Source organism: Bombus pyrosoma, linkage group LG7 (genome assembly GCF_014825855.1).
Source record: "Bombus pyrosoma isolate SC7728 linkage group LG7, ASM1482585v1, whole genome shotgun sequence".
In the NCBI taxonomy this organism is placed as follows: domain Eukaryota; kingdom Metazoa; phylum Arthropoda; class Insecta; order Hymenoptera; family Apidae; genus Bombus; species Bombus pyrosoma.
The window spans coordinates 16176714-16201634 of record NC_057776.1 but is presented as its reverse complement, the minus strand read 5'-3'; the positions used below and the strand labels follow the sequence as shown (position 1 = coordinate 16201634).

The 24921-nt window shown below is 39.5% G+C and overlaps 1 protein-coding gene across 2 annotated transcripts in view; it reads left to right on the top strand.

The window, feature by feature from the left end:
• LOC122568847 (UPF0489 protein C5orf22 homolog) overlaps positions 1-24921 on the top strand; it is a 402800-nt gene that overhangs the window by 265176 nt on the left and 112703 nt on the right. Inside the window, exon 4 of one of the 2 annotated variants that reach the window (XM_043729058.1) lies at positions 24627-24720. The exons of the other annotated variant lie outside the window; for it this stretch is intronic. Within the exon in view, the coding sequence (XP_043584993.1) occupies positions 24627-24645 (19 nt within the window). The 3' untranslated portion in view covers positions 24646-24720. Of the gene's footprint in view, positions 1-24626; positions 24721-24921 lie in introns of those variants that run through there. 2 annotated transcript variants of the gene reach the window in all.

Here is a 24921-nt window from a genome sequence, read left to right as displayed (position 1 = left end):
ATATCTTTTATCTCTTCTCGTCTCTGAATTACGTACGATGATCGATAGTCTAATTATTCAGTTACTCTCAACGTTCACAACTTTTTAAAAAATACTTATTAATCAAGGATCTAAGGAATCAAGGATCGTTGAAAGGTTGTCGAAGGGTCATCAGGGTCGTGTCACTGGAAGACAAAGAGATGGTATTATTGTTAATCGATAGTATCAAAATTATCTGAAAATTATCGACTTCATAGGGAAATAATTTGTAATTACGCGTACTTGTTAAAGAAACGCATTTGTTGCAACGATTGCTATTAGACAAAAAGCGACGCTAATTTTCCATGATATTCCAAGCGTGTATGCTCAAAGCGAGTAGTAAAAAGTTCATAATCACGTTTAGAATATTCCAATAATTCGCAATATCCTTCGCTGCACACGAACATGAATATTAAATTTTACTTCGCTTTCTTCTACATCAATAGAAACTTGAATAATTCCATTTAACCTACCAAGCTTTACCTCGATTCTAAGACTTTCTCACTCTTTGTGATCGTCTTTTTGCACATTTAAAATAATAAATATCATAAGATGATAATCAACGGATATACTGATACGATTCACCTCCATTTCAACGTCTTTTTAGTTCATCGAGAAGATAGATTGGCTACGCAACGATTTATCTATACATATACTTAAATATTTTTTCTCTTCATTTTTACCGCGATAAGCATCCTGATGTTAGCTAGTCTTTATTCACAATGCCAATATAATTGCGGCTCACAGGTGAAATCTGATATAAGTTCATGGCGCAAAAACCACAGGACAAGTATATTTTAATGTTTCCCTGTTATTATATCATTTTTAAAAGATGCTATTAAGATCTATCAGCTTAATGGTTATTTCAAACATAATTGCGGGTTGCTTCAACCATTCAATCATAGAGTTCATAATTTTAATTACAGATCTGCGCGTACGGTTTAAGGTTTTAACTGTTGCATCTGAAAAATATAAGATGTAACAGTCACGTATCGATAAATATTTCTGCGAGTGATGGATATAGGGATTATACTGATTTTTAATTTAATTTTCAAGCTCGTTCTTTTGTTTAATATCTACTATGTGTTTTCTATGGAAAGGAAACATTTTCTACGTTGTTATTATATTGGCTCTAGCTTTATTTCGTGTAGTCGCATTCTTACCTTTATGATATATTAAAGTATAAGATATAAATTTGATTTCCTTTATATTTCTAATTGTAAATTCGTATTTTTCAGATATGAAAATTCACATTTCATATTTTTATTTCTAGATTAGAAAATATATGTAACTTTTGCTAGAGAATATTTTTGAAAAGTTCAATTATTCGTACGATTACTTAGGAAAATATATCTTTACTGGTCTCATTAACTTTTGGCTTTCGATTAAGTTACTTTAAAAGACAAGGATTATAAATATAAGAGAAAGAAAATAATATCTTTCTTGGACGAAGTATTTTAGTTCAACTACACTACAGTTGCTGTTGCAACTATTTTACAGCCTCCAATTTATTTTTAATTATCTATACTACATTTTAAAATGTTATATTCATTAAATTAAGTTTCAAATAAAGTCACTCACTAGAAATTCTCGTAAGGAGTCGTTTTAATTAATCTGGCCGCTTTATGCTCTATTCATTTTACGTTTCTTGCTTATTTTTGGCCTCGCTCCGCAAAATCCGTGGAATTCATATTTTTCGTAACTCTCCGGCTTCACGATGATTGATAGTTACTCGTTCTCGAGTATGGGAAACAGGTTTCAAGATTGATTAGCTCAAGTTTAAATGTGGCAAGTAATGGAGTGATTAAGGAAGGAACGAAGGTGCAGCCAGGTGGCAGATAAGAGATTTCTTACGGCCAAGATGCAGAAAATATCTAACACTTCTGTTATAAATAAAGACAACGTATAATTATCGTATTCGAGCTATAAAAAGTGTTAATGAGACATCGCAGCACCAATTTGGGATAACAAAGATTTCCATGTGAACTGACTGGTTGTCTTACAATATGAATTCTTCCCTTCCCTCCTCTCTTCTAATTAAAATCATCAAAAAAAGAAAGAAACACTTCGATTTATTCCATTGACTCTAAAAATCCCCAAAAAGAAAGAAAACACTCGTTTACTCGATTGATTTAATATGACTAATTCAAAATAAAATGTGAAACGATGTTGTAAATTTAGATCAAAATGCACAGGTCCTATCAATTTGGATTTATAAAGTTTCTACTTATCAACGTAACCAGCAAGTGCACTGAAACACTGATGAGCTATAAGAAAGTACAGTAATCCGATAATTCGCTAATTGAGAAGTCCCAAAATCAAATTCACTGCCGCCCATTATTATCATTTTCTAAGCATCGAAACGACGAAGATACGGGACCAGAGCATTGCTCAGTGATCCGTAGGAAGTTCGATCTCGCAAGAGCCAGGCTGGCCAACGGTAGCATCGTGACTCACGACATTCTTCTGCCACGAAACAACGATAAACGGCCGTGTCCTAGCTCTCTACCAAACTTCTCCGGACGAGGAAACTCCGTGCATTCTTATTGTACCTCCTTCTTCCGCTTCTCGTCGCACAAAAACCATACGGTCTGGCGAGCATGTCTGGTGGGCAGCGAGTAGGCGCCAGGGTCCACCCCTTTCCGCAGCCCCGACCGGTGCAGTCTTGGCCCGTTTCACTCCCGTCCCTCCTCTATCCCCCTTTCTCCATGCTCGTTAGAGCGAAAACGTTCTCCATTAACGCCTCTTCTTCCTTTTTTCCTCCTTTTGTCAGTTGGCAGACGCGGCCGCGCCAAAGCGATATTAAAAACTGCCGCGCGCGCGTTCTAGCTTCGCTCGCTCGCTCACTGTAATAAAGCTAACTGCTTTTCTCGCGCGAACAAGGAATACGTGTGGGTAATCGTCGATGTTACGGCACGCTGATCATCTCCTCCTTCTTCTTCAACCGTCTCCGGTAGTTTGGGATTTTTGTCTATTATAACGAAGCTTGTGATACGATTCGATTTTTACTTTAGCGTTTTATAGCTTTAAGATTTCTCTTAATTATCCATTTTAGTATTAGAAGAATTTCTGAACGTGTAGGTTGTGAAAAATTGTTTAAAGTTTGTCTTTAAGTTTGTTGTGGGTGTTGCGAAAAGCTGAGGAGTTGAGAAATTTAGTTGTGGTTGTTAATATTTTCTGGAGTCGAACGGAAGAATCGTGAGAGGATTTATTAGGAACCCTAATCGCTAACCTAACACTTTATTTCGGAGGATTTAATGGATTTCAGTGTGGTTTGAAGAATTCGTGTATCGTGGTATTTGGCAATTCTTCTATCTTTCAATTTCAACTTCTTATTAATCAAAACAGGTTAAAACAGTCTTTTGTCTATTTTTCATAAGTTATATTGCACCTCAGGTAGCTCTGGAGCTTCGTGAAAAGCGGTTTCATGATCCTTCGTATCTTTCGCCTACTATTTTTTACTCTCAGAGAACGGATTAAGAAAATCTTCTTCCAGTTCCTCTTCTTATTTCAATTTCAAATAATCCAAGAATATTTGTATTTCATCTTTTGTGCTGTATTCTCATTATCTTCTGAAGAAGATGTCTCTGAAGAGAAAAACAAGGAAGGAAGAGAGCGAAGAAAAGAACGAACGAAGAGGAGGAAAGGGATTCTTTTACTTCTGTCGATTGGAAATTTTCAACAGGATTGAGCTGGATAAATTTATACGAACAAAGGAAAAAGAAAAGACACATTTTCGAGCCGTTGAAAAAGATTCTATTGATTACTCAAAAAGTTAAAGATCAACAATTATAGGTGCTGCTGTAATAAAGAGACAGCTCCACTTTTCAATAATTTGAACAAACCAACTCAGATTCAATGAAAATCAAATCACATTTCCAAACGTGCTGTAAATTTACCCAGTCAAGTAATTTTCGTAGTGATAATCTTTCAAATTAGTGATAAGCAATTTTAAAATTCAATAATCAATTCCACGTCACCGAAAACTTTCTATTTGATTATGGAATTTGTTAAACATTCTAAAAATGATTCTTCTCTTGATTGTTTATAAAATTGTTATAAAATGACTAGCTATCATTAGAAACGCAATATTTGTGAATTTAATACGTTGCTCGAGTTACATGGAAATTAAGAAATTAATAAAAATGGACTTCTCGTGTTCTTCGCGTGTGCTCGTTATGAAACCTACAACTTTCTTTCTCTTCAAATAATTGCAATTTAAACGGTGGAGCTGCTGCCTCCATATTACTGTAAACTCTACGATGCATACCTAAGTTAAGGTAGGATTATTTGTGCTAGGAGGATATTTGAATCAAGCTGAGTAATTTGCCTTGGAATCTGCCAAATCCGGTCACGAACAATTTTTAAACGATCTACGTTTGAAAACAGATATTTAAATGGTTATTGGTGGCGTGGTAAATAGAGAAATATATCGTACGTATGATCATAGAGAGTTCGGCGTTTCCTTCGTAGTTTTTCACGAGGATATAATTTCTATCTATCAATAGGAAATAAATTTGTTCGATATTAATATTCTCAGTCGTAACAATCGCAGATCAATAGCGTGTATATATCGCTTTATTTCTGAATGTTAATTCCGTGTGTATTTTATTAGTTGCCAACCCAATAATAGCCCCTCGCTGACTCAAATAACCTCGTAAAATCGTTCGATACATTTTCTTCGCGATATTTTTCTAGACCCAAGATACACGTTTTCTTCGTCACTATATGAAAAAGAACTGACGGTGTCTCGTAATACCGTACAACGTGTTCGATCATTCCGTGCAAACTTCAAGATTGAATTTTACGATGTCGAAGCTTGACCAACTGAAATGATATGACTATTCACGTGCGTCTCATTTCCATCCAAATTCCAGCTCCATATTCGCCTCTGAAGAAACGTGGCGTCGTTCTTCGGCGTAAAAACTTATACTCGCGTCACAAAGGACGGTTAGTTCGCGAGCAATTTATTGCCGTGTACGCAGGCTACACGTTGTCTGTCGCATAAAACGACGGATCGAAGGAGGGCGAGGAACGGCGCCGCGAGAAATTGTCTTTTCTCCTGTGCCATCCTCTTTCTACGAAGCGAGAGCACGGCGGAAGCAGCCGGTCGAAGCAAGAGATAGGAAGAAAGGATACCAGAGAACGAAGGGTAGGATAGGGATGCGGCAGAGGAGGAGGAGGAGGCTACTTTCAGGCAGCGGAAGAACCGCGTCGCGAACAGTGGCGGATATAGAGTGGCGGAAAGGCAAGGACTCTATTGCTTCGTCATATAAGAACGAAAAAGAGGAGCAAGGACGACGAAGTATGCGTGTCGTGCTTTGATATCCAGCTTGGCACAAAGAATTGTCGCTCCGTGCGTAATATAATTGCATGGATAGGTTAGCTTCCTTGTATCTGGAAGAAAAGGGTGGATGGAGTGGCTGTAAATAGGGAAGAATAGGAAATTGACAGAGTTAGTCTTTTAAATATCGAATCGCTTTTTAGATCATTTTCCTTCTTTTTCCTTTCATTATTTCATTATTTCTTTTTCATTATTTTTTTTCACTATTAATTTGCCATTAGTGTAATTGATGGTTTTTGTACGTTTGGTAACAATTAGGCATTGGATGGTTTTATTATATGTATAATTAGAGATATTATTTAATATTGGTATTTTTTGTTCGGCAGATATCAATTAAATTGAATAAACAAATAAGCAATTTTGTTCAATGCCTTACAAATCAACAACTTATATTAACAAATTAACAAACAATATTTCTTACAGCTCATAGTATTTATTATGAATAATATATTGGTATTTTCAAGGGATTGATTTATATTCATTTCGCTGAAAATGTTTCATTTTCTATCGATACCTTCCAGCTGTATTTTGGCCTTTAAGAAACTGGAGAACTTTAATGAACGAATTTTTATATACATATTATTGGAATTAACAACATTTGTTACCAATAATATGAATATTCCCACAAGGTAACCCACAACTGATTTTCGTTATTTTACTCAAAATTCTGAATTTTCTATCATCACCATACGAATACAGGAATACAGGCCAATATTACCACGTACGGATAAATAGTTACACAGAAATCGTTCGAACATACATTTTATTGCCTGCTTCTGTTCAAATAAATCATAAATAAAGAGATACAACGCAACATGACCTATATACCATCATCAGTAATCCATCGTGGAAGAAATAAGCGAACCAATATACCTATAAACCTACGCGAAACATTTACAACCCCTGTTATCTTTCAACCCTTTCATAATCAACCGTTTTTCTCGTCGGAGGAGGTACACGTAGAGCAGAGAGAATCTTCGCGCAACTTCTCGCAGAATTACAGGGAAAGCAGCGTGTCTTATGACATTTCGGACGAAAGAAAATTCCAGACAGCGTGTGCCGTTGAATTGGCGTCACAGGGAGGAACGAGACGACGTTTCGCCGGTCCACGTGTCCCTTTGTCGACCGGACAGCGAATAAGACTGGCCGGGTAGAGAGATGTCGTTATCGTCGTCGAGCTTTTAAATGAAAGTACTCGGTTGAAAATTCCGCGCGCGAGCATCGGGAAACGTTTTAATCGGCCGCCGCTCGAGGAAACGCGGGACCGTTTAAAGTGATTGTCGCTCCGGACCCGGGTCTTCTTCTTCTTCTTCCTTCTCTTTTACCGGGCAGAGTGCGACGCTATGAAATGAGTTTCTTGAGCGTCGCTTGAAATCGGTACCGGCGCTTCAGGGAATTTTGTTCGACAGAATTTTTGCTGTAATTGAGATGGAAGTCGTTGACTTTGCCTCCCTTTTTCCCTTTATCTTGCTGTTCTTCTTCTTTTGCAGCGTCGCACCGCGTCATTCAAATTGACGCTTCCACAGAGGCGCCTGCACGCGAGCCTATGAGCCGTTTTGTCTTTGCGCGTCTAATTTGCGCTAGCTGGGCCGTTGGATTTTCCGACTTTTCGACGATGGTCAAACGAAAATTGCTGTTTAGACGTGGTTGAAAATCGCTTTTCAAGCTACTTACTCGGGAAGTGATGGTTTTGAGGTTTGTTTATTCATTTTGGTATCGTGTTGGTAAATTTTAGTAGAAGCAAAGTACAGCTTCGAGATTGGAATAAAATTAAATGTAGTGTTAAGAGATGTAATTTGATGTTTGATCGAATCGAGAGAGAGAACACGGTTATATCGAAATTTTTAGAAAAGCTTGTATTAAGAAAAATGTCATGATGGATTTGTCATGATGATACGGGGTGGTGCTTTTTTTAAAACGTATTATTTTGCAAATGTCTACTTATGATTAATTTGAAGAAAAATTGACACTGAAATGTACATATACAGGAACTATTCGAAAGTCCCTGTACATTCTACCACTTTTATGGAAAATTCAATTCACTCAAGTCACTCAATATAAAAGACAAAAATCTAGAATGATTGCAAGAATTTACACAGAACTTTATTTTCTGCAAAGTACTTCTTATCAGCCTTTATATGTTATTTCATCTTTATAACGTCAAATTTCTATAGTCATACTAAGATACTACAAAATGATATTTAAAAAACATTTTTTTAATTAATTAGCATATACGTATAATAAATACAACGATGTGCAAATATCTTTTTGGCCACAGTATATCATCAACACATCAACAAAACTTAAATCCACTTGAAACTCAAAGCTTCAAGTATCAAAAGTCGATCATTTTCCATTAACAAAAGAGAAGTACGATACGTACTCTCACCTATTAAAGGAAGTTTTTCCTGGAAACGGAAGGGAAATCGATGATCCATAGGTATTTTTCCGATATTCACGATGGCATGTCAGTCGCAAAATATAATAGTTTCACTTCGACAGTGTGGTAGGTTTACGCGGGTAGGGTGTACAGGCTCGTATTCACGGCGACGTGGTTCGAGCCCCGTGTATTTAAATACATCGGGAAAGATGGAAATGTATTTAGACGACAGCTCCTCTGAAAGGAAAATAATTTGACATATTTTAAAAGTTGGAATACCGCTCGAACTTCTAAAGCCGCCCTCGGCTTCCTCGCTTCCCGGGGCTCAGCGAAGGGTGGCACATGGCGACGAGGTCGCGGCAAGGGGTGGCCACGGCTCCAGCACGATGGTGCCAAGTAATTTTAAAGCGATTTTTACCGAAAGAAGTTCGGATTAATTGAAGGCTTACCAAAACCTGAACGACCCTTTCTCGATTCTCGTGCTGCGATTAGCTTCGTTATGATCGTTCTATTAATTTTATGTACGAGAAATCGGGATTTCGGGAAAGCCATGTCGGAGTCTCGAAGATGTGGCACAATTTTAAGCAAGTGGTTTAAAGAGACTGTGGTTAAGGTTGAGTCAGACATCAGAAATGATATTTTCCAATGTTGCAAGATTTTTTGATAACCTGACTGGTTAGGGTGTATAAAATGAATTTTTTAAGTCAATTAATACAACTTATCCTTTGACGTTTCTTGCAAAATAGTTATACGTTATGTTGGAAATTTACGATTAACGAATTTAATTATTTGTCAATAACGAAACAAGCTCTTAACAATAGGTAGCAGTTATGTTACAATTTATCACGTGCATACCATTGCGATAAAATGAGACATGTCAATATTAAATGGAACTTATTAAGAATAATCTATACTACATATTAAATACTTGTTCGATAGTTAAATTGTTTGAAATTAAAATCCAGATTCATCGCACAATCATCCACAACAAAACTTACCCCATAATCTTGAAATCTCCCAGGAACTTCGCACCGAGCAAACTCCACCGCTAAAGACACTCAAATTATCCAGCCTTCGTTTTCACCCCCTGCCCCTTCTCAGGCACCAACCCAACAAATACCGCTGTTCTCCATCATCACCTCTCAGTGAGACAAACGCTCAGCTAACTGCACAACAAAGGCGTACCAGCAGCCTCGAGAGTGTCTGAAAGAAGCCAGACCGACACCGCGACCAACGAAGAAAAAAAAAAGAACGAAAAAAAACAATCGTCGTCGCGAGTAAAAAGAGAAACAAGAAGCGGGGGAAAAGACAGAGGGAAAAGAAAAACAGAAGAAAAGAATTTCCATCGGCAGTGCCCGAGCAACAGCCGCGTTTAGATGAAGAAGGTACCATCGAGATGGTGAACGGGGTGGGCGGCATGGTGGAGGGAGGAAGCGCGGTTACCGTGGCTTTATCCTCATTCCGGCAGGGGCGTAAAAATAACGAACGAACTGTCTAGGTGAGCGCTTTCGCGGGTGCGGCCCGGGGCTATGGGAATCGGTTGTGCAGCCCAACCACCCCCTCCTCCGAGTCAGCCCACCCCCCGAAGCCGTGTACGCGGCCCGGCATGAATATTGCCAATTTACGGGTGGAGGAACGTACGGTTCTCACCTAACCTCGCTCCGTTCCTCCGTTCCTCCGCTACTATGCTCGCTATGTTCTCTCTCTTTCTCTCTCGTTTTCTCCTCTAGTCCCATCGCAGATCCCAGCCAGCATCACCCCCCAGTCCTCTTCTCTCCTTTTGCACCCCCTTTTTCTCGTTTCGTGCCTCCGTGCCGTGCACATTCCCTCTTTCTCCCTGGGAGAAAAGAGCGAAGGAGCGAGAGGAAAAAGCGGAGGCACAAGCCGCGTAGAGAAGGAGAAGCGAGTGGAGTTGAGTCGAGTCGAGCGAGCAGGCGAACGCTTGACGCGATATTGGAAAATGGCGTCGATGTGTGCGCGCGGAGGGTACGCGGTAAAGAGAGAGAGCAGGTGGAGGGTGGTTTCACCCCCTCCTCCCTGACGTTCTTCCCGTTCTTTCTCTCTTTCTGCTATCCGCGACTCGGCGTCCCGTTCTCTTTTCCACCCTCCGCTACCACCGCGAAGGGGGAGGGGTGGGTAGTGGGGAAAAATAAAATAAATTGCTCAACATATCCAATAAGGTGGCAGAGCCGTTGCCCGGGCGACGCCGACTCACTACTCTCCTCTATGCTTTCCAGAGAGAACCGAGAGATGTTCTTTCCCTCCCCATTCCCCTTAGTCGTCGTTCTACTCTTTACCCTCTTTCTTTTTCCTTCGACCACGCCGTTCGCACGACTCTCTCTCTCTCTCTCTCTCTCTCTTTTCTCGTCCTCCTATCTGTTTCTCCTTCGCTCTCTTTATACTCTTCGTTTCCATTTCTACTGCAGCCGCTGCTCCTCTTACTACCACCGGTCCCGCTTCTTCTAGTCCGTTCTTCCTCTCGATTGTTCGTCTTCCTTCTGCGTCGAGGACCTCTCTGTGTCGTGCCATAACCTGCCGTCGAGTTCAACCACGTCGGAGAAGATCGGAACTAGAAAAGAAACGAATCGCAGCATAGAACTTACGTGATACTGTGCTCTCTTTCTTTCCTTTACGTACTTTATACTCGTGTCTCTTGCTTCTGCATTCCCTCTTATTCTTCTTCCTCTTCTTCTTCTTCGTCCTCTTCTTCTTCTCCTTCTCCCTGTTCCTCTACGTCCCCCTCCTCTCTCTCTTCCTACCTACCGTGTCTTCCAGTTCCATCGTCTGCGACGCAACCAGAACCACCCTTCTTCCTCCGCTTCCGTTCCGCCGCTCGTTTTTTTCGGCACCACCGCATAATACGCGCGCGATAGCGAGCTATTGGATCGCCGGGACCTCCCTGTCGATATTACCATACATATAGGACGGCCTCTGTTACAACCCTCCCTTCTTCCTGCATCGAGATTCGCCCCGAGATTTATCTGGCTTACGTGCACGTACAGGTGGCTTCGTTCTTCCAACGATTCCTGAAAGAAGGAAGGAAGAACAGAAGCTCGCCCTTTTGGAATAATCGATGCGCGTTCCGAGGAAGCCTCCAGCGGACCAGCTATCGGCAAATCGTTACCAGACGATACTGGAAAGCTTTCGTGGCCGCGATTGCGTTACGAGCGCGACCTATTCGCGACACTTTTCTTCTTCTTCTGCTTCCTCTTCTTCTTCTTCTTTCTCTTCTTCTTCTTTCAACTGTTTTTTGCGGCGCATCTTGTTCTGCCGCAAGCAGAATCTAAACGTAGGATATGCACGGAATTTTAAGCTGATTTTACGAGCACAAGTTTTTGAGATTATTCGGTAGTAAAGGTTTTGTTTGGAGCTTGTTGAGTGCTCGTTCCGAGGCAGGGAAAGGGTTGAAAAGTTTGGGAGTGGGCTCTGCTTACTGAAATTATTAGCACGGATAATAAGTTTCGCTGGAAGCTTCCTCCTTTGGGGTTGTGAAACAGTTATCTCTTTTGTCTTTGTGAGTTTCGATGATGTAGATCTTTTCCTGAGATATTTAAAGAAATTCTTCATTCATTTACGATATAAAATATTCAATGGATTCTATATTACGAATAGTAGATTTTTTATTTTACTCAAACGTCTAGGAATTTTTAAACACCCCGTGCGAATGAGTATGAAGTACAGGAGTAATAACAACATTCGAGTATATTGTGGATAAAATATACGACAAGAAGCAACGGATAAAAGTGAATTCAAATATTAAAGGAATGAAAAGATCAAATTGTGGATTCAATATTAACAGAGGTATTAGTTTTTAATCTCTGTGATATCAAAAAGACAAGGAAAAGAATCGAGGGGGAAAAATACGCGATCGCCAATGTACGAACGTGAACGAAGGCCTACGCTTGAAGAACTCGAAGAAAAGAGGAAAATGGAACGGCTACCGTCTAACAAGGTGCACGCCTATCTGCGCGGATCACCTTCTCGTTTCGAGGTAATTAAAAACAATGAAAACAAGCCAAGCAAACGATGGAAATAATTACACGTGGCGCAGCACAAACTGCAACAACGACGCGACCATAATTCTCGGGTCGTTTGCCGTCCGATATTCGGACAACTTAACGATCTTGTCGTTTCTTCGACATCCTATCATTTGCCTCGTCTGCCGGTTAATTATCAATCAAGGTGTCGGTCACGGAGCGTTCTCCACGGAAGCGTTGTCGCATGGCCTGTACGAAATCGCGCTGTCATGATGGAAACAAAGCTACGCCTTTTATTTTCGTAACGATAGATCAAAAGTTTGCGAATTCATCAGGATCTACATTAATGGAATATGTAATCGCAAATAAAATATGTTGTAGGAGATAGAGTAAAAATTAAAAAAGGAAAAAATAATGCCGAGAGAATTCGATGAAATTGGAAACGAGAATCTCCTCTACAATTAAATTAATATTATTAATGATATTTTACAAGCTATGCAAATATTAATACGTATTAATGTAAATATTATAAATATAAATATATTTTAAATACAGTATCAATATTTATCTCTACACAACAGTAACCATTTCGATATAATAAAATGAATTGAATTTTCCAGCTGAATTTTACAAATTGTAAATTGTGTGGTTCTTTTATTCGATGAGAAATTATAACGTCGTAAAGGGAGTAGAAAGTACTGTAAACTGCAACTGATCGAGTTACTAATATTGCCAATTGGCAAATCGTTGTGTAAAGGGATGCTGGAGATGAAATAAATGACAAAAACTTTAGTATGATTTTGGTGTAATTGAATTGCTTTTGTGAGAATCTGTAGAAGGATTTTCTAGAACACTCGTTGACATATATATATTATTTATTATTAATGGTAATTTTTAAAGATAAAGGTTAATTACTTCAGTTGGAGGGTTCATTCGTGATTTATGGGTAGATCCCTTTGTTGGATGCTTTGGAAAGCAAAGCTTCAGTTAGGCTCGATAATTTAAAGAACATCGAAACGAAGTCTGGTATTATTACAATATAATAATTGGGTATGTATATGTAGATTGCTATGCCCACTTAAAAAGCAATTACACCTTAGTGAATGTTTCGTATGTAAATTAACAGTTGTATAATATCGTCTAGCATTAAATATGCATTAAAAAAAAAATTAAATGGATAAGTCCAGCGAATATGTTAACATAGAAATGAATATAAAATTGTTGAAAATATCCTTTCGAGCCAATGACCAAGAACGTAACTATATATTTCTTGCAGAAGCCAATTATACTGATCGACTGCAGCAAGATTAGTGATTGAAAAATTAAGTATTAATCGTATTAAGATCAAGAGAAGAAAATTGAGTTGAACTATTCCGTTTCTAAGTGGCTTTTACATTTATTATTATTATTTTCAATTTATCTTGGAATTTCTGATTATTTATACCCACTATCTTCCTGCCATAAAGAAAATGAAAATACTTTATTTGTTTTCTGAGATATTGGATAATAATTACACACTTGTATAATGAAATACAACAATTCGCGAAGAGTGAAGTGAATCAGTCTAATCTCGCAGAGGCTCATAAACATAAGACAAAACATTTCAAAAATGTATAAAATCATTCCTCTGCTTCATAATCATCTTAAAGTAATCAAGCATATGCTACGTACGCAAACGTACGCTAAACGAAACCAAAAAAAGAAGAAATGCAAATTACCTGTATTAACTCACTGCCACGCCAATAAAGAATACGTGGCATAAAAGTGAAGGCAACGAAAAGAAATGATTTCGGGTGAATAAAGAAGAAGGTGGTTGTAAGATGGACGAGGCGAGGCCGATTACGAAATTTCCATGGAATTTCTCGACGGTAGCTGACGCGCGCGCGGGCGCGTGTTCACGGCGCGGCATAACGATAATGCATGCTCGTATGCTGATAGACACGTGGGTGGGTTGGAGGGGCGATGGGTGGAGGCGCCTCGGAGCCGGTGCACGAGTCGAGAGATATCTCTCATTATGCATTCCTTTCAGGCGGCCGTCATTATTTTACATATTGCAGGAGGAGGCGTACCGACTGCCTTTGCCAATTTTTCCAGCCGGGCAAAAAGGAACGGCCGGCAATTTGGCCGCAGCATGTGCACACGCATCACCGTATATGGCTCTAACAGTAATTCAACCGTTCGCGTTACGATCGCGTTTCCTTCCTACCGGTCGCAATTAAAACTCCGAGAAAATCGTCGTTAGCTTTTGCACGTGAGCTAACGAACCACCAACCATCCACGGATCCTTGGATCTTCACTTGGTAGATGGAAAGATGTTCGAGCTGCCGCCATGAGATTTTCAGAAAGCGATCAAGTTTATTATTCTACTCGCTGCGTTGCTGTGAAATAAGACGTTTTAAGATTAGTAAAACGAGAAAAGAGGAGAAAGATGTAGGAAGTGTAGGTTATTTATGAAGTTTTGTGTTTGGATGAATGAATAGATTAGGAATAAACGGTGAGACAGGGCGCAGGATACTAAAGACTGTTTGGTTGGTTGATACTTGTAAGATTCTTTTAGAAATTTAGGGATATTATTACGATTCTTTTAAATAATGGTTTTTAGATAAGTATAGATTTGAGGTCTATATCTTCTTTTCGAATTAATTGTTCAATCACTTTTCAAATTTTAGCGTCCTGGAAATACTTTAAAATATCACCTTCAGTACAAAATATTTATCTATTTGTAGTATATATCACATATATGTATAATAGCATATTGTGCTGTGTAAAGGATTTTGGAATATCTAAAATAAAGCTAGTAGAGAAAAAAGGGGTGAAGTAATACAAGGCATAAAGGATTAAAGAATTTCTTATTACTAAAATTAATTATTATTAAAACGAAGAAGATAATTGCCTGCATTTGACACATAATTATTAATCGAGAGGAAATATACGTATGTTTTTTGTATTATGGAAAGTTTAATACTATTCGAATAAAATATGTAGTTCTGTTACTTGTCATATATGCAACTATAAACGTGTTTAAAAAACTTGAAGCAATTTTAAAGCGTTCGAAACGTAGTGTATAATTAATAGCACACATTCTAAGGCTCGTAAACCATCCGAAGGCAAGAGCCTGCTAGAAAGAGCGCTTGTTGCACCGCTCGAACACCTGTGCAAACAGCGCGTAATAGTGTGAAGTGCGCGGTGAAGTGTCATAACCGCGAACAGGCTGATACGTGAAAATCTTGCTTCCTGTACCACTTCGTACTTATAAAATCATCAACTATTGCAACTTTCTTACTACAACTAAAAAAAAAAAAGATCAAATAACTCTACCGAAGAAGTAACATAAAAATATCTTAGGAGAAAAAGACGCACGAACTTAAGTTAAGTAAAAAAGAGAAATTTAAAAAAATCAATTTACCCAAAAACCGATGCAGAATGGCGTCAAGAAAGGCATGCAAGAAAGTATTCTTGCTTCTGAGATTTCCATCTCAAGTTGCGATAGAAAGGTAAAAAGGGAACCTGCTCGACACCTTTCGGCAACACGTACCCACGTCGATGAGGAGGCACGTCGCGACGTGGAACGCGAATTCGAGGCAGATTAGTATGGCGGTGGGGACGCAGAATGCAACGCCCGTGAAAAAAGAAAACGGCGACCGTTCGAGTAAGGGTAGCCCCCAAACCACGCCTCGTACGTGAGGCATGCGTTCAAGATACTAGCTCGGATAAAGAATGCTTGCTTCCGATTGGTCTCTGCCCACCCACCCCCTCAAACACCCCCCGATACACTGTGTGCACGCGTGTGGCTGCACACACATACACATGCACGATCTTACCCCCGTCAAGCGATACGTGTGTGCCATAAAACTTGTACGATTTCTCTCCGTGGCTTGCTTTTGCACGGAATTCCCGGTAGCTAAGCTACCAACGTATATACATATAGCTACGTGAACATATATATGCAGATGCATTTCCAAATAACGTGCGGCAAACGATGTCTTTGCCTCTTCTTCGCGGTTGTTTCTTCTCTCGTGACGAGGAAAACCATTCCGCGAAGCCGGCCAACTACGACCTCCTTTTCTTCGCGGAATCTTCGTACGTGGCCAAGGGAAGTCGTACGTGTGTAATCTGCGCAAGTCAGCCACCCTAGTGTGTTAGACTCCACCCTGGCAATCAATCAAATACACCCTGTGCCCCGCGCACCGTCTACGGCACAGCCAACCGAGGCGACGTTCCATCGCCGAAAGATAAACCCTCCACGGAGGAAACTCTGGTGGGTGGCACTATGATGGAAGAAAGAAATTCGAATCTGATTGATTATCCGATCTTGCGAGTTCTGCGGATCTTGCTGGATTTCCTTCTTCTTTTTCTTTCGGAGAACTTTTAGGTATGAGAAGTACGGTAGATTGGTTGAGGATAGTTGTTAGGATTTTGATTTCTAGTAGTTTGGGGGATGGCTGATTGGAGAATAGTCAAATATTAATATTATAATGTACGTTCCCTTGGGCGATGAATAATAATTTATATAACAGAAGTTTATTGACATTCTTTCTACCATGTGATTTCCCGGTCATTATAATGACAGTATGTTTTAGATTGTGTATCCAATGGCCAGAGGTACATTATGAGAGTGTCGTTATTCTAACTGATAAGGTTATACAGCAATGTCGTTATTTCAAAAATCTTCTTCCATAGTAAGTAATAGATATAAGTGATATTTAATCCGTAAAAACCCAGAGACCATTGCCTAAGTTTTAAAACAAACAAAAATTGCTCGATGCTAAATGGTCGAGTTATTAATAATCCTCCGTCTCAAGTCGAATTTCTTAAAAGATTTACTTTTCCCAGTTGAATCACTCTTCTACTAAACCAACTACATCAATATTCCGGAATTAAACAGATTTCGTTTCCCCATTGAACCGCCGTCTCAGAAGAATAATTCAGTCGAAACCGAGAAGAATTATAACCGAGTGCCAAGATCCTCGATCCTTTATGAAATCTCATCCGAGGCATCCTTCGGACGCAACAGAATTTAGGCTCGCGAGATCCGCTTGAGCAAGCGTTTCCTCGAGTGGGCCAATCAAAGATGGTCGTTTTCGCAGGGGGCACAAAGTCGCCGTCTCACCTGGGGGCGAACCACTCGAGCCACGGCTCCAGCGAGATGGAGGCGAGAAGGAGGGTAAAGAAAAAAAAAGAAAATAAAGAAAAAAGAAAAGAAGAAAGCGAGGGTACAAGTGGCCAGGTAGAGTCTCGCCGTTGAAGCGGTCGAGTGGCGTCGAGTGTAGAAGCGGAGTGGCCGAAGGCACACAGGCCCTGGCCCTCCTCTCATCCGTCTCGAGCTGAAAATCGATAGCTGGAAAAAGGGTTAAAATCCACCCCTGCCGCGAAAGAACCTGACTCAGGGGTGGACTGGCTCGGCTGGAGGCAGTTTAAAGAGGGAGAATGAGAGAGAAAAGGGACGAAAAGAGAGAAACGAAAAGAGTCGGAAGAGGTTGAGGCGGCGCGACCTCGGTGAAACGAGATTTACATACCTAGGCGTGGTGCTGCCTACTCTTTCAGGGAGCCCCTTGTTAGCCGAAACTTGCCTCGTCTGCGCGATCCCGCGCTCCTGGCTTTTACCGCGCTCAAACATCGCCGGTCGTTAGCAGGGAAAAACTCGCCGGGAATGGAAGTTCCTCGAGCAGTCCGTGTCCGAATGAGACGGGTTGAAATTTTGGCGGATTTTGTTATGGAATGCTTCCTTTTCTCTCGTGGCAACTTCGATCGAGATTAGTTTAGCTTCGATTGCACATTTTTTGTTCATTGATTTATGTACTTTCCTTGGCTCTCCGAAAACCGATTTTTCTATACGTTCGAAATTGAGTTATCTTGGGATTCGTTCTTAAGAGATTAATTTATAGTACGTGACACACAATCTGCAATCTGCAATCTGTGTTTTGAAGGTTTGAAGGGTTTCAGCTTTTGAGTATATATTTAAGAATTCTTTAAGTAGCTTGGTTAAAGTATTGGAGTGGCACAACAGGCTGTATGAATATATTCATAAATATTGGTTGAGATATGATAGGGGTGTGTGGAAGTTTCTGAAGATTTTGTGTCGATAGGAATGAAGGGGTGGCTTGGCGAATTAGTTGAATGTCACTTTGCGTGTAAAGAAAAACTGTTGTACATTCTTGTATATGGATAATCCGCATTGTTATACATATTTCTATTGAATAAATGTTGTTGGATATAAAGAGTATAAGACCGAAGGATAAATCTCACGAATTAATAATTTTTTTGAGACATCTACGCAAGCATGAAAGGGTTCATGCTCGATAATCACGCAGAAAATTAAAATTTACAAAATGCATGTTAGATACATATTATGCCAGAAACAGCATTCTAATGATTAAATAACTATCGTAAGAAAAAAGTAATTGGTTTAAACAATTAACATATTTTAAAAACATAACGGTTCTTTTAAAGTGAAGCTATCAAGAGATATAAACTCGTTTCAGTGTTGTGAAAAAAAAGATAAAAAATAAAAAAATAAAGGTAGTTATGCCATAAGTAATGTGAAAACCGACATTTATTACCTTCTTAACAGGATTGGAAAATAGATTCGAGGATTTCGTTTGTTCGAAAATTCAGAACAGATTTTCTATCGTCGTCGGACAAGAAAATAGAAGAGCGAAATAGAATAAGGACGCCGGGCACGAAGACAGCGTGCACGGGTCGGAAGTTCGCGGAAAATTGGAAAATAATAAATTGCCAAACTACTTTAAAGAAATTAGCGAGGTCCGCTCGGATGTTCCCTCGGTGGAATTTTTTTCCGCCATAGCCTGCGTAAACTTTCGTTCTCGTTGATATTGATTAATTTGCTTAAAAAGTTCCTGGCCTACCGCCGTTCTTCGTCTTACTCTTTCACTCGTTCTCTTGTCTCTCTTTCTCCTACTTTTTTTTCTATCCTATCGTTCCCTCCTTTCACTTTCTCTTCACGATTTCATATTTTTTTCTCTTTTGGATGAAATCGCAGTTTGAGATAAGAGAAAAATATTATTTCATGCTTCGCATTATAATAGTTGTCAGTGTAAAATATATCGAACAATGAAAAGTTTCCCATAACTTCTAAATTTGCACAATTAAATTTGTGCAATTTGATTAATTACAATTCCCATTAAGTTTTTAATCCGCCAGAGTGAAATTTTATCTCGTCGAAATTAAAGCGTACGAAATTTCAGCCTTGGTGACCATGATGTTCATTTTCAGTAAGTTTTTAAAATAAACGTATATCGTCTTTTAAATAATTCGTATCGATTTCAAAATTACTAATCGTACAAAAATATTTTATAAATTGTTAATTTTGTCAAAAACGTGGAACAACTGGTATCTAATATTTAGTACAAACTTCAACATTCTTTACCACTCAGTTAACTATTCCTTAAAATTTGTTTGTAGGAACATCTGATTCTATACGAAGAGCGTTGGTTTAAGGATCTTTTAAAAAATTCTCAATTTCTTAAAAAATCATTAAAAAAATTCAGTTCTTAAAAAAGAATTTGTAAGTTAATAGTAAATTTTCATAAAGTTATTTCATAACGGTGAAGTTTATACAGAGAGAAATTTTTCTCTCTGAAACCCACGTTTTAATTTCGAATAACAGGCACAGAAGTCTTATATCTCGTTTCTGATAATGAGTGGGCAATTTCTGATCATCGCCTTCTTCCTCTTTCTCCTTTTTCATCGTACCACGTGTTTTCCATTGAGAAGGAAGGACGCGATCGACTTATGGTAATACTCGAGTAAAAATACACCTACCCAGCCATTGTTCCATGCTTGCTGGGATTTATTCGCGCGTGCTAAGCACAAAGGTAAACCAAAGAATAAGGAAGAGAGTGAAAGTCGCCGCCGGTTCCTTTCGTTTCTATTACGGTGAAATTGTTCGACACCGTTTTAAATTAATTAAGTCATTCGTTCTTAATCCATTAACATGTATCGTTCAAGTTTCTAATATAATTCATTTATCTTGATTCTTTTTCCGATTAGTGTATCAAGATAATAAAGAGGGGTATATGAATTCTTAGAGAAATTAACACTTAACGAGTTTCTCTCGCTCACTGTTCTTCTTTCAATTCTAATCTCAGTGCGCGAAGGTAATAAGAATATGCACGAGGTAATATGATTTTATTGTATAAACCGTTTTATTTCTTTTAATATAGAAAAACAGACTAAAAGTGGGCTGTGATACTTCTCGAAGTTGTTATATAAAAGTATTAAATCAGTCCATAAGCGTGTATTTTTGTTATTATAACGAAGCAATAAAAATATAAATCGCATTGAATATTGTTATTATACGAAATAAAAATTATTTTAACGCACAACTCTTTGCTACCTTAATAACAGCTAGGTAACTCCCTTTGTTTTGTCCTAGAATTTGGTCGATCGTGATTGGAAAACAAAAGGAATAAATAAATTTAATCTAATTACAATTAACATGAATTCAATTTGCTCGATCTTCAGTCAATGAAAATAAGTATCAAACATGATATTGATGCAAGTTTGGTTATTAACATACGTATGCCTTTTCATATTTCACCATACTTAAAATAACAACATTTTCACTCAGCATTGTAAAAACTGGCCGTTTCTTGTCATCAAATCGACCAACTTCATGCTCGCTATATTCGCCACAGAACAACGTATTTCACAAAACACGATTGTTATACTCCGCATGAAACAATTCGGGAAATCCCGCCAGGAGCTCATATCCAGCAAAAAGAAGCTCAAACGCTACCATTCACAGTTCACAAAAGAAATCTCTGAGAATTCGTTGTTGGAATCCTCTGTTAATTCCACGTTCAACCCGGTCGATATTAAGTGCATAAGCCGAAGAAAGAAGAAATGACGGAAGACGAAAAGAGCAGAAACATAATTACAGCGGTATGTGGCTACTATTCTCCGGCGAAACGCCGGCGTGGCCATAATTTAATACGCATTTTCAGTGTCATTAAACGCGAGGCATCGCGATTGTACGAAACGGCATTGCGCGATAAGTCATGAATTAACGTATCGTTAAATAGTAATGATGTCGCGTCGCATCAGGACGAGCGGTTACGTTCTTCGTCCGGGTGCGCAGCCTTTCATTTCGTGGCCATTTTAAATGCACGCTTCATCGCTTAACCTCAACCCCCTCCGGACGATTTGTGTCCGACCCTAAACGGTTAAGCGATCAGCATGAGGAAACCGCTCTCTGGTGCTCGATGAATCGGAACCTTTCTCGTTGGATCCGCGTGACATATGCTCGGCGAGCGTGAAAACAGGTCCGCGTGCGCGCGTGCGAGCAGAACCGGACGCACGGCGACCCTTTAACGAGGCGACAACAAGAAAAAGACGCGTTTCGAACGGTCGAGCGCGATAATTGCTCCAGAAAACAATTAGTACGGCCTACCAATTAATTCTTCGGAATATTCGTTTCTTTTACGCTTTCAGAGCTTCTTCTGTATGGTTTAGTTCATGAATTCATTTTCTGTCAACTGCATGGCGGAAATGGTAGTCGTTTAAAGGGTGTTATATGGGAGCGTGCTCTCTTTTGTCCAGGAATTTTTATATAATCATTTGCGTTAGCAATCTATTGCACATAATGATTTCTCTCTCTCTCTTTTTCTTTGGATCTACTACGTTTTTATGCGTAAATTTTACTAAATTTACTAAAAGAACTAAAATTGAGTTTATAGGATCTGATTTCTCTTCTTTAACTTTTAATTCCTTATAGAAGTTTTTGATTAAAGGATGATTCAATTAACACGATATTATTACTCATCGTTCAGTTACTTTTCGATATTATTTCATCTTCCAATGGTGGCACATTGTGGATTTATTTTTTAATATCGATATTTCGAGTTTATACTTTCAACCGAGGAAACGGGGGGCTACGAATTACGGGACTTAATTCAAGAATTAATATTTAAGCTGATGAAGTTACTAACAAGTTCGTGTACACGAACTTTTCTTACTTGATGAAATCGCGCAATATCGTTCGTACGAAGCTACAGGCAACGTATCCCGCGAGTAGTTGCGAGTCTGTTTCTCCGTAATTACAACTCTCGCGCTAATAAACAAACGCGCGACGTATCTCGTCCGTGCCATCGTAACGATATCGTGGCGAGGATATATCTTGGCCATGGTTACAGGGCGGTTAAAAATCTGTTCAACGAGTCTCATGCCAGATGAAATATGCCATCGAAGCAAACAGGTACGAAGCAAGAGCCGCAGCGTCTCTCGTACGTTATTCGGGGCCAAATTTCTTCGATCCACTCGACCTTGGCCATGAAGAATGAACCCGGAGCCGACCAATTCACCGAGCCAAAGACTCGTTACTCCGTTCCACGGAATGGCTCGAATTACCTGGCAAGTTGGACCGCTGGTAAATGACCTTAGCTGGTTGAACAACTCGAGCCCCCGAGAGAGCGTTGGTGACAGCGGAGCCGAATCCGCGGTCCTCGTGTAAAGTTAACGAGGCAAACTTTCGCATGAATACGAAAGTGGGCCGACTCGTGGATGTGCGTCGTCCATTTATATTTAAGGCGCGGCTACGACCGCTAGATTGCATGGTTATGGCACGCGTTCCCGCAGGACAAGCCTCAGTTGCGTTTGATTAAGGAACGATCGTGGTTTAAGGTGATTCGATGCGATAGGGAATGTTCCAGTTATTTGGTATTGGTTAAGTTAAGGAACTAGGGCGGATTTAGGATTGATTTGAATATATTAGGGTGTTGAATTGTTTGGAGTAAGGAAACGTTTAAGATACCCTCAAATTTTGTTGTTAATATTTTATTGAATATTTTATACTTAGTGATATTTTTGCTGCGACCATCGCGACTTTGTTTTCATCGAATTGCTGTTGTTTCATCGTGTGATTTATATGCGCTTAAAAAAGGGATATTGTATCGTAGCTGTAATTATACGTTGTCATTCATCGAGTTTTGACATTTATTTATTTAAGTAATGATTAATAACGAAGCTTGGTGTAAATGTATTTCTGGCGAAAGAATTCTATGTATTTTATAATTCTCGTTATTATGCCCATGCGATATCCATTTCATAATTTCGTAATTCCGGAGAGAGAAAATCAAATTCTAGCAACAGCGACAGTGTTAAAGAATTATTCTCTTTCGAAGTATAAAGTTATAAAATTTCAAATTTTGGCAGGTATTCATGAAAGTACGACACTTGACGAACTTGATTTACAACTCTGTTGAAAGCGTACAGTTTAACATGTTCACTGCGTACATCTCGGGTTTGAATCGACATGTCGCGACATATACCTGCATGTACCTAATCGTACCAGTTCGTATGTGGGACGTAAATTGAAAATTCCGAAATTTCGGAAGACTTCGATGATAATTCACGTCGAGCATATATATACGTAAAATTTTATCACATAGAGACAGATTTTGTATGGAAATTATTTCTTAATATATACCATAGACGATGAAAATCCGATCAGCATCGGACCTATTCGAACGATACTACTAAGTACGCATCGTACGGATATAGATGAATTATAAATGACGGTGCATTACTTTGTTCGCCTAAATGATGTGTTGGAGAATGTGGATCGTAATTCAATTCAAATTGCTACCCAAACAACCAAATTCATTAACAAATAATTCGTTTTTATGTTCTATTTATTTTAAAGTTATATAAATGTCATTCATAGTCATTTGGATGCCGCTTAAAGCTTAATTAAAACGATTCTCTATTCGTTAAAATTAATTGACTAGTACTTCAACGTATTACCACTATGTACAAAAGAAAATTTTCAAGATACTAATAATTATCGAATTTCGAACGATCACAAACTCCTCTCATATCGCGCTTTTAATAATTCTTCTTAATCGATTCTTACCGTTCCGCGACCGTACCAATCGATGCAACAAAATTCTTGCGTTCTGCCGAGCGTCGGGACATTCTACAATACGGCCATTACTCAAAGGTGAACTCTAACGCGTCACCGTAACGCGAGTATTCTCACCTGCGCGGGTCCGTGTTACCGCGGCATACCTCCGTGAAACATAATATTAAAACGGAGTGTCATTAATTATCACGAGAAACGATCGCGGCGCGCATTAACGAGTGCACGTCGCGATATTCATCTTAATTGCGTGGCCGTGGTGTTCCTCTCCGACCCAAGCAAACGGTCGCGATCAAACAATTTAATTAGAAAATCACCGCGAGACACGTAGTTGTAACACGCGCCGTGCTCTCTGCTAGCTGAGTAACGTTTAATTAATTATCAACCGGCTTCGAGGTACGGTCGGCGCGGCCCGCTTACGAATTTCCATGCTGTTGCCTCGCGCGAGCATCGAACCGCTATTTATTCGAGCAGTAAAACCGCTCGCCTTGCTCGTTGCGCCCGTAAAAGCCCGGCACGTATTTTCTTTTCGTCGGTGAACACGTGCGCGCACCCACACACCTTTTAAAATTCTATCTGTGTATGCGTGCACGTGGACCTGGTAGCAGATAGGAAACGCTCGTGATCGCGCCTGTGCGTGTGACAAAGGACAGAGAAAGGGTAGCGTGTGCGGCTCGTATTGACGCCCACATACGCGCATGCGCCCCTCAGCCACCCTTACGAGCACCCTCGCGAACCCACACACACGATCCGCTCGCACACGCGAGCTACCTCGTCGCGTGTGCTCTCTGTTCCTCGCAGTTTTCTTTCCGCGGCGCGGACATCACCCCGCCCACCGATGCTTTTCCAAGTTTTTCATTTCATGCCCGCCGCTTTCCGTTCTGTCAGCCTGGCTGAAGCTGACAACGAGGTTTCGCGCAAGGAAATTTTCGTTCTTCGCTTTGGTTTACGTTGCCACGATGGCGATTCTGCATACATTTTTTCAAATGTCTTGGTATCGTAATAACCGTTGTGTTCTCTTCTTTTCAGCGTAGTTTGGCATCTTTGACGTTTAATGGAATGGGAATGGAAGACGAATTTTATTTCCTTTTTATTCGAAATTTGTTAATTAATTGATCCTCGAGAGTCGACACATTTTGAAATCCCGAGGTGTTGTTTGTGGACTACTTAGGTTTTCACCTTAAGTTAAAACAATTTCATATGTGAATTTTACATGCTTCTTTATTTCTTCATTTCTTTGTATAATGACACTTATGGTACACACAATACTTAAATATTTTATATCGAGCAAAGTGTTATAAATTACAATAGCGAATCGTTGTTC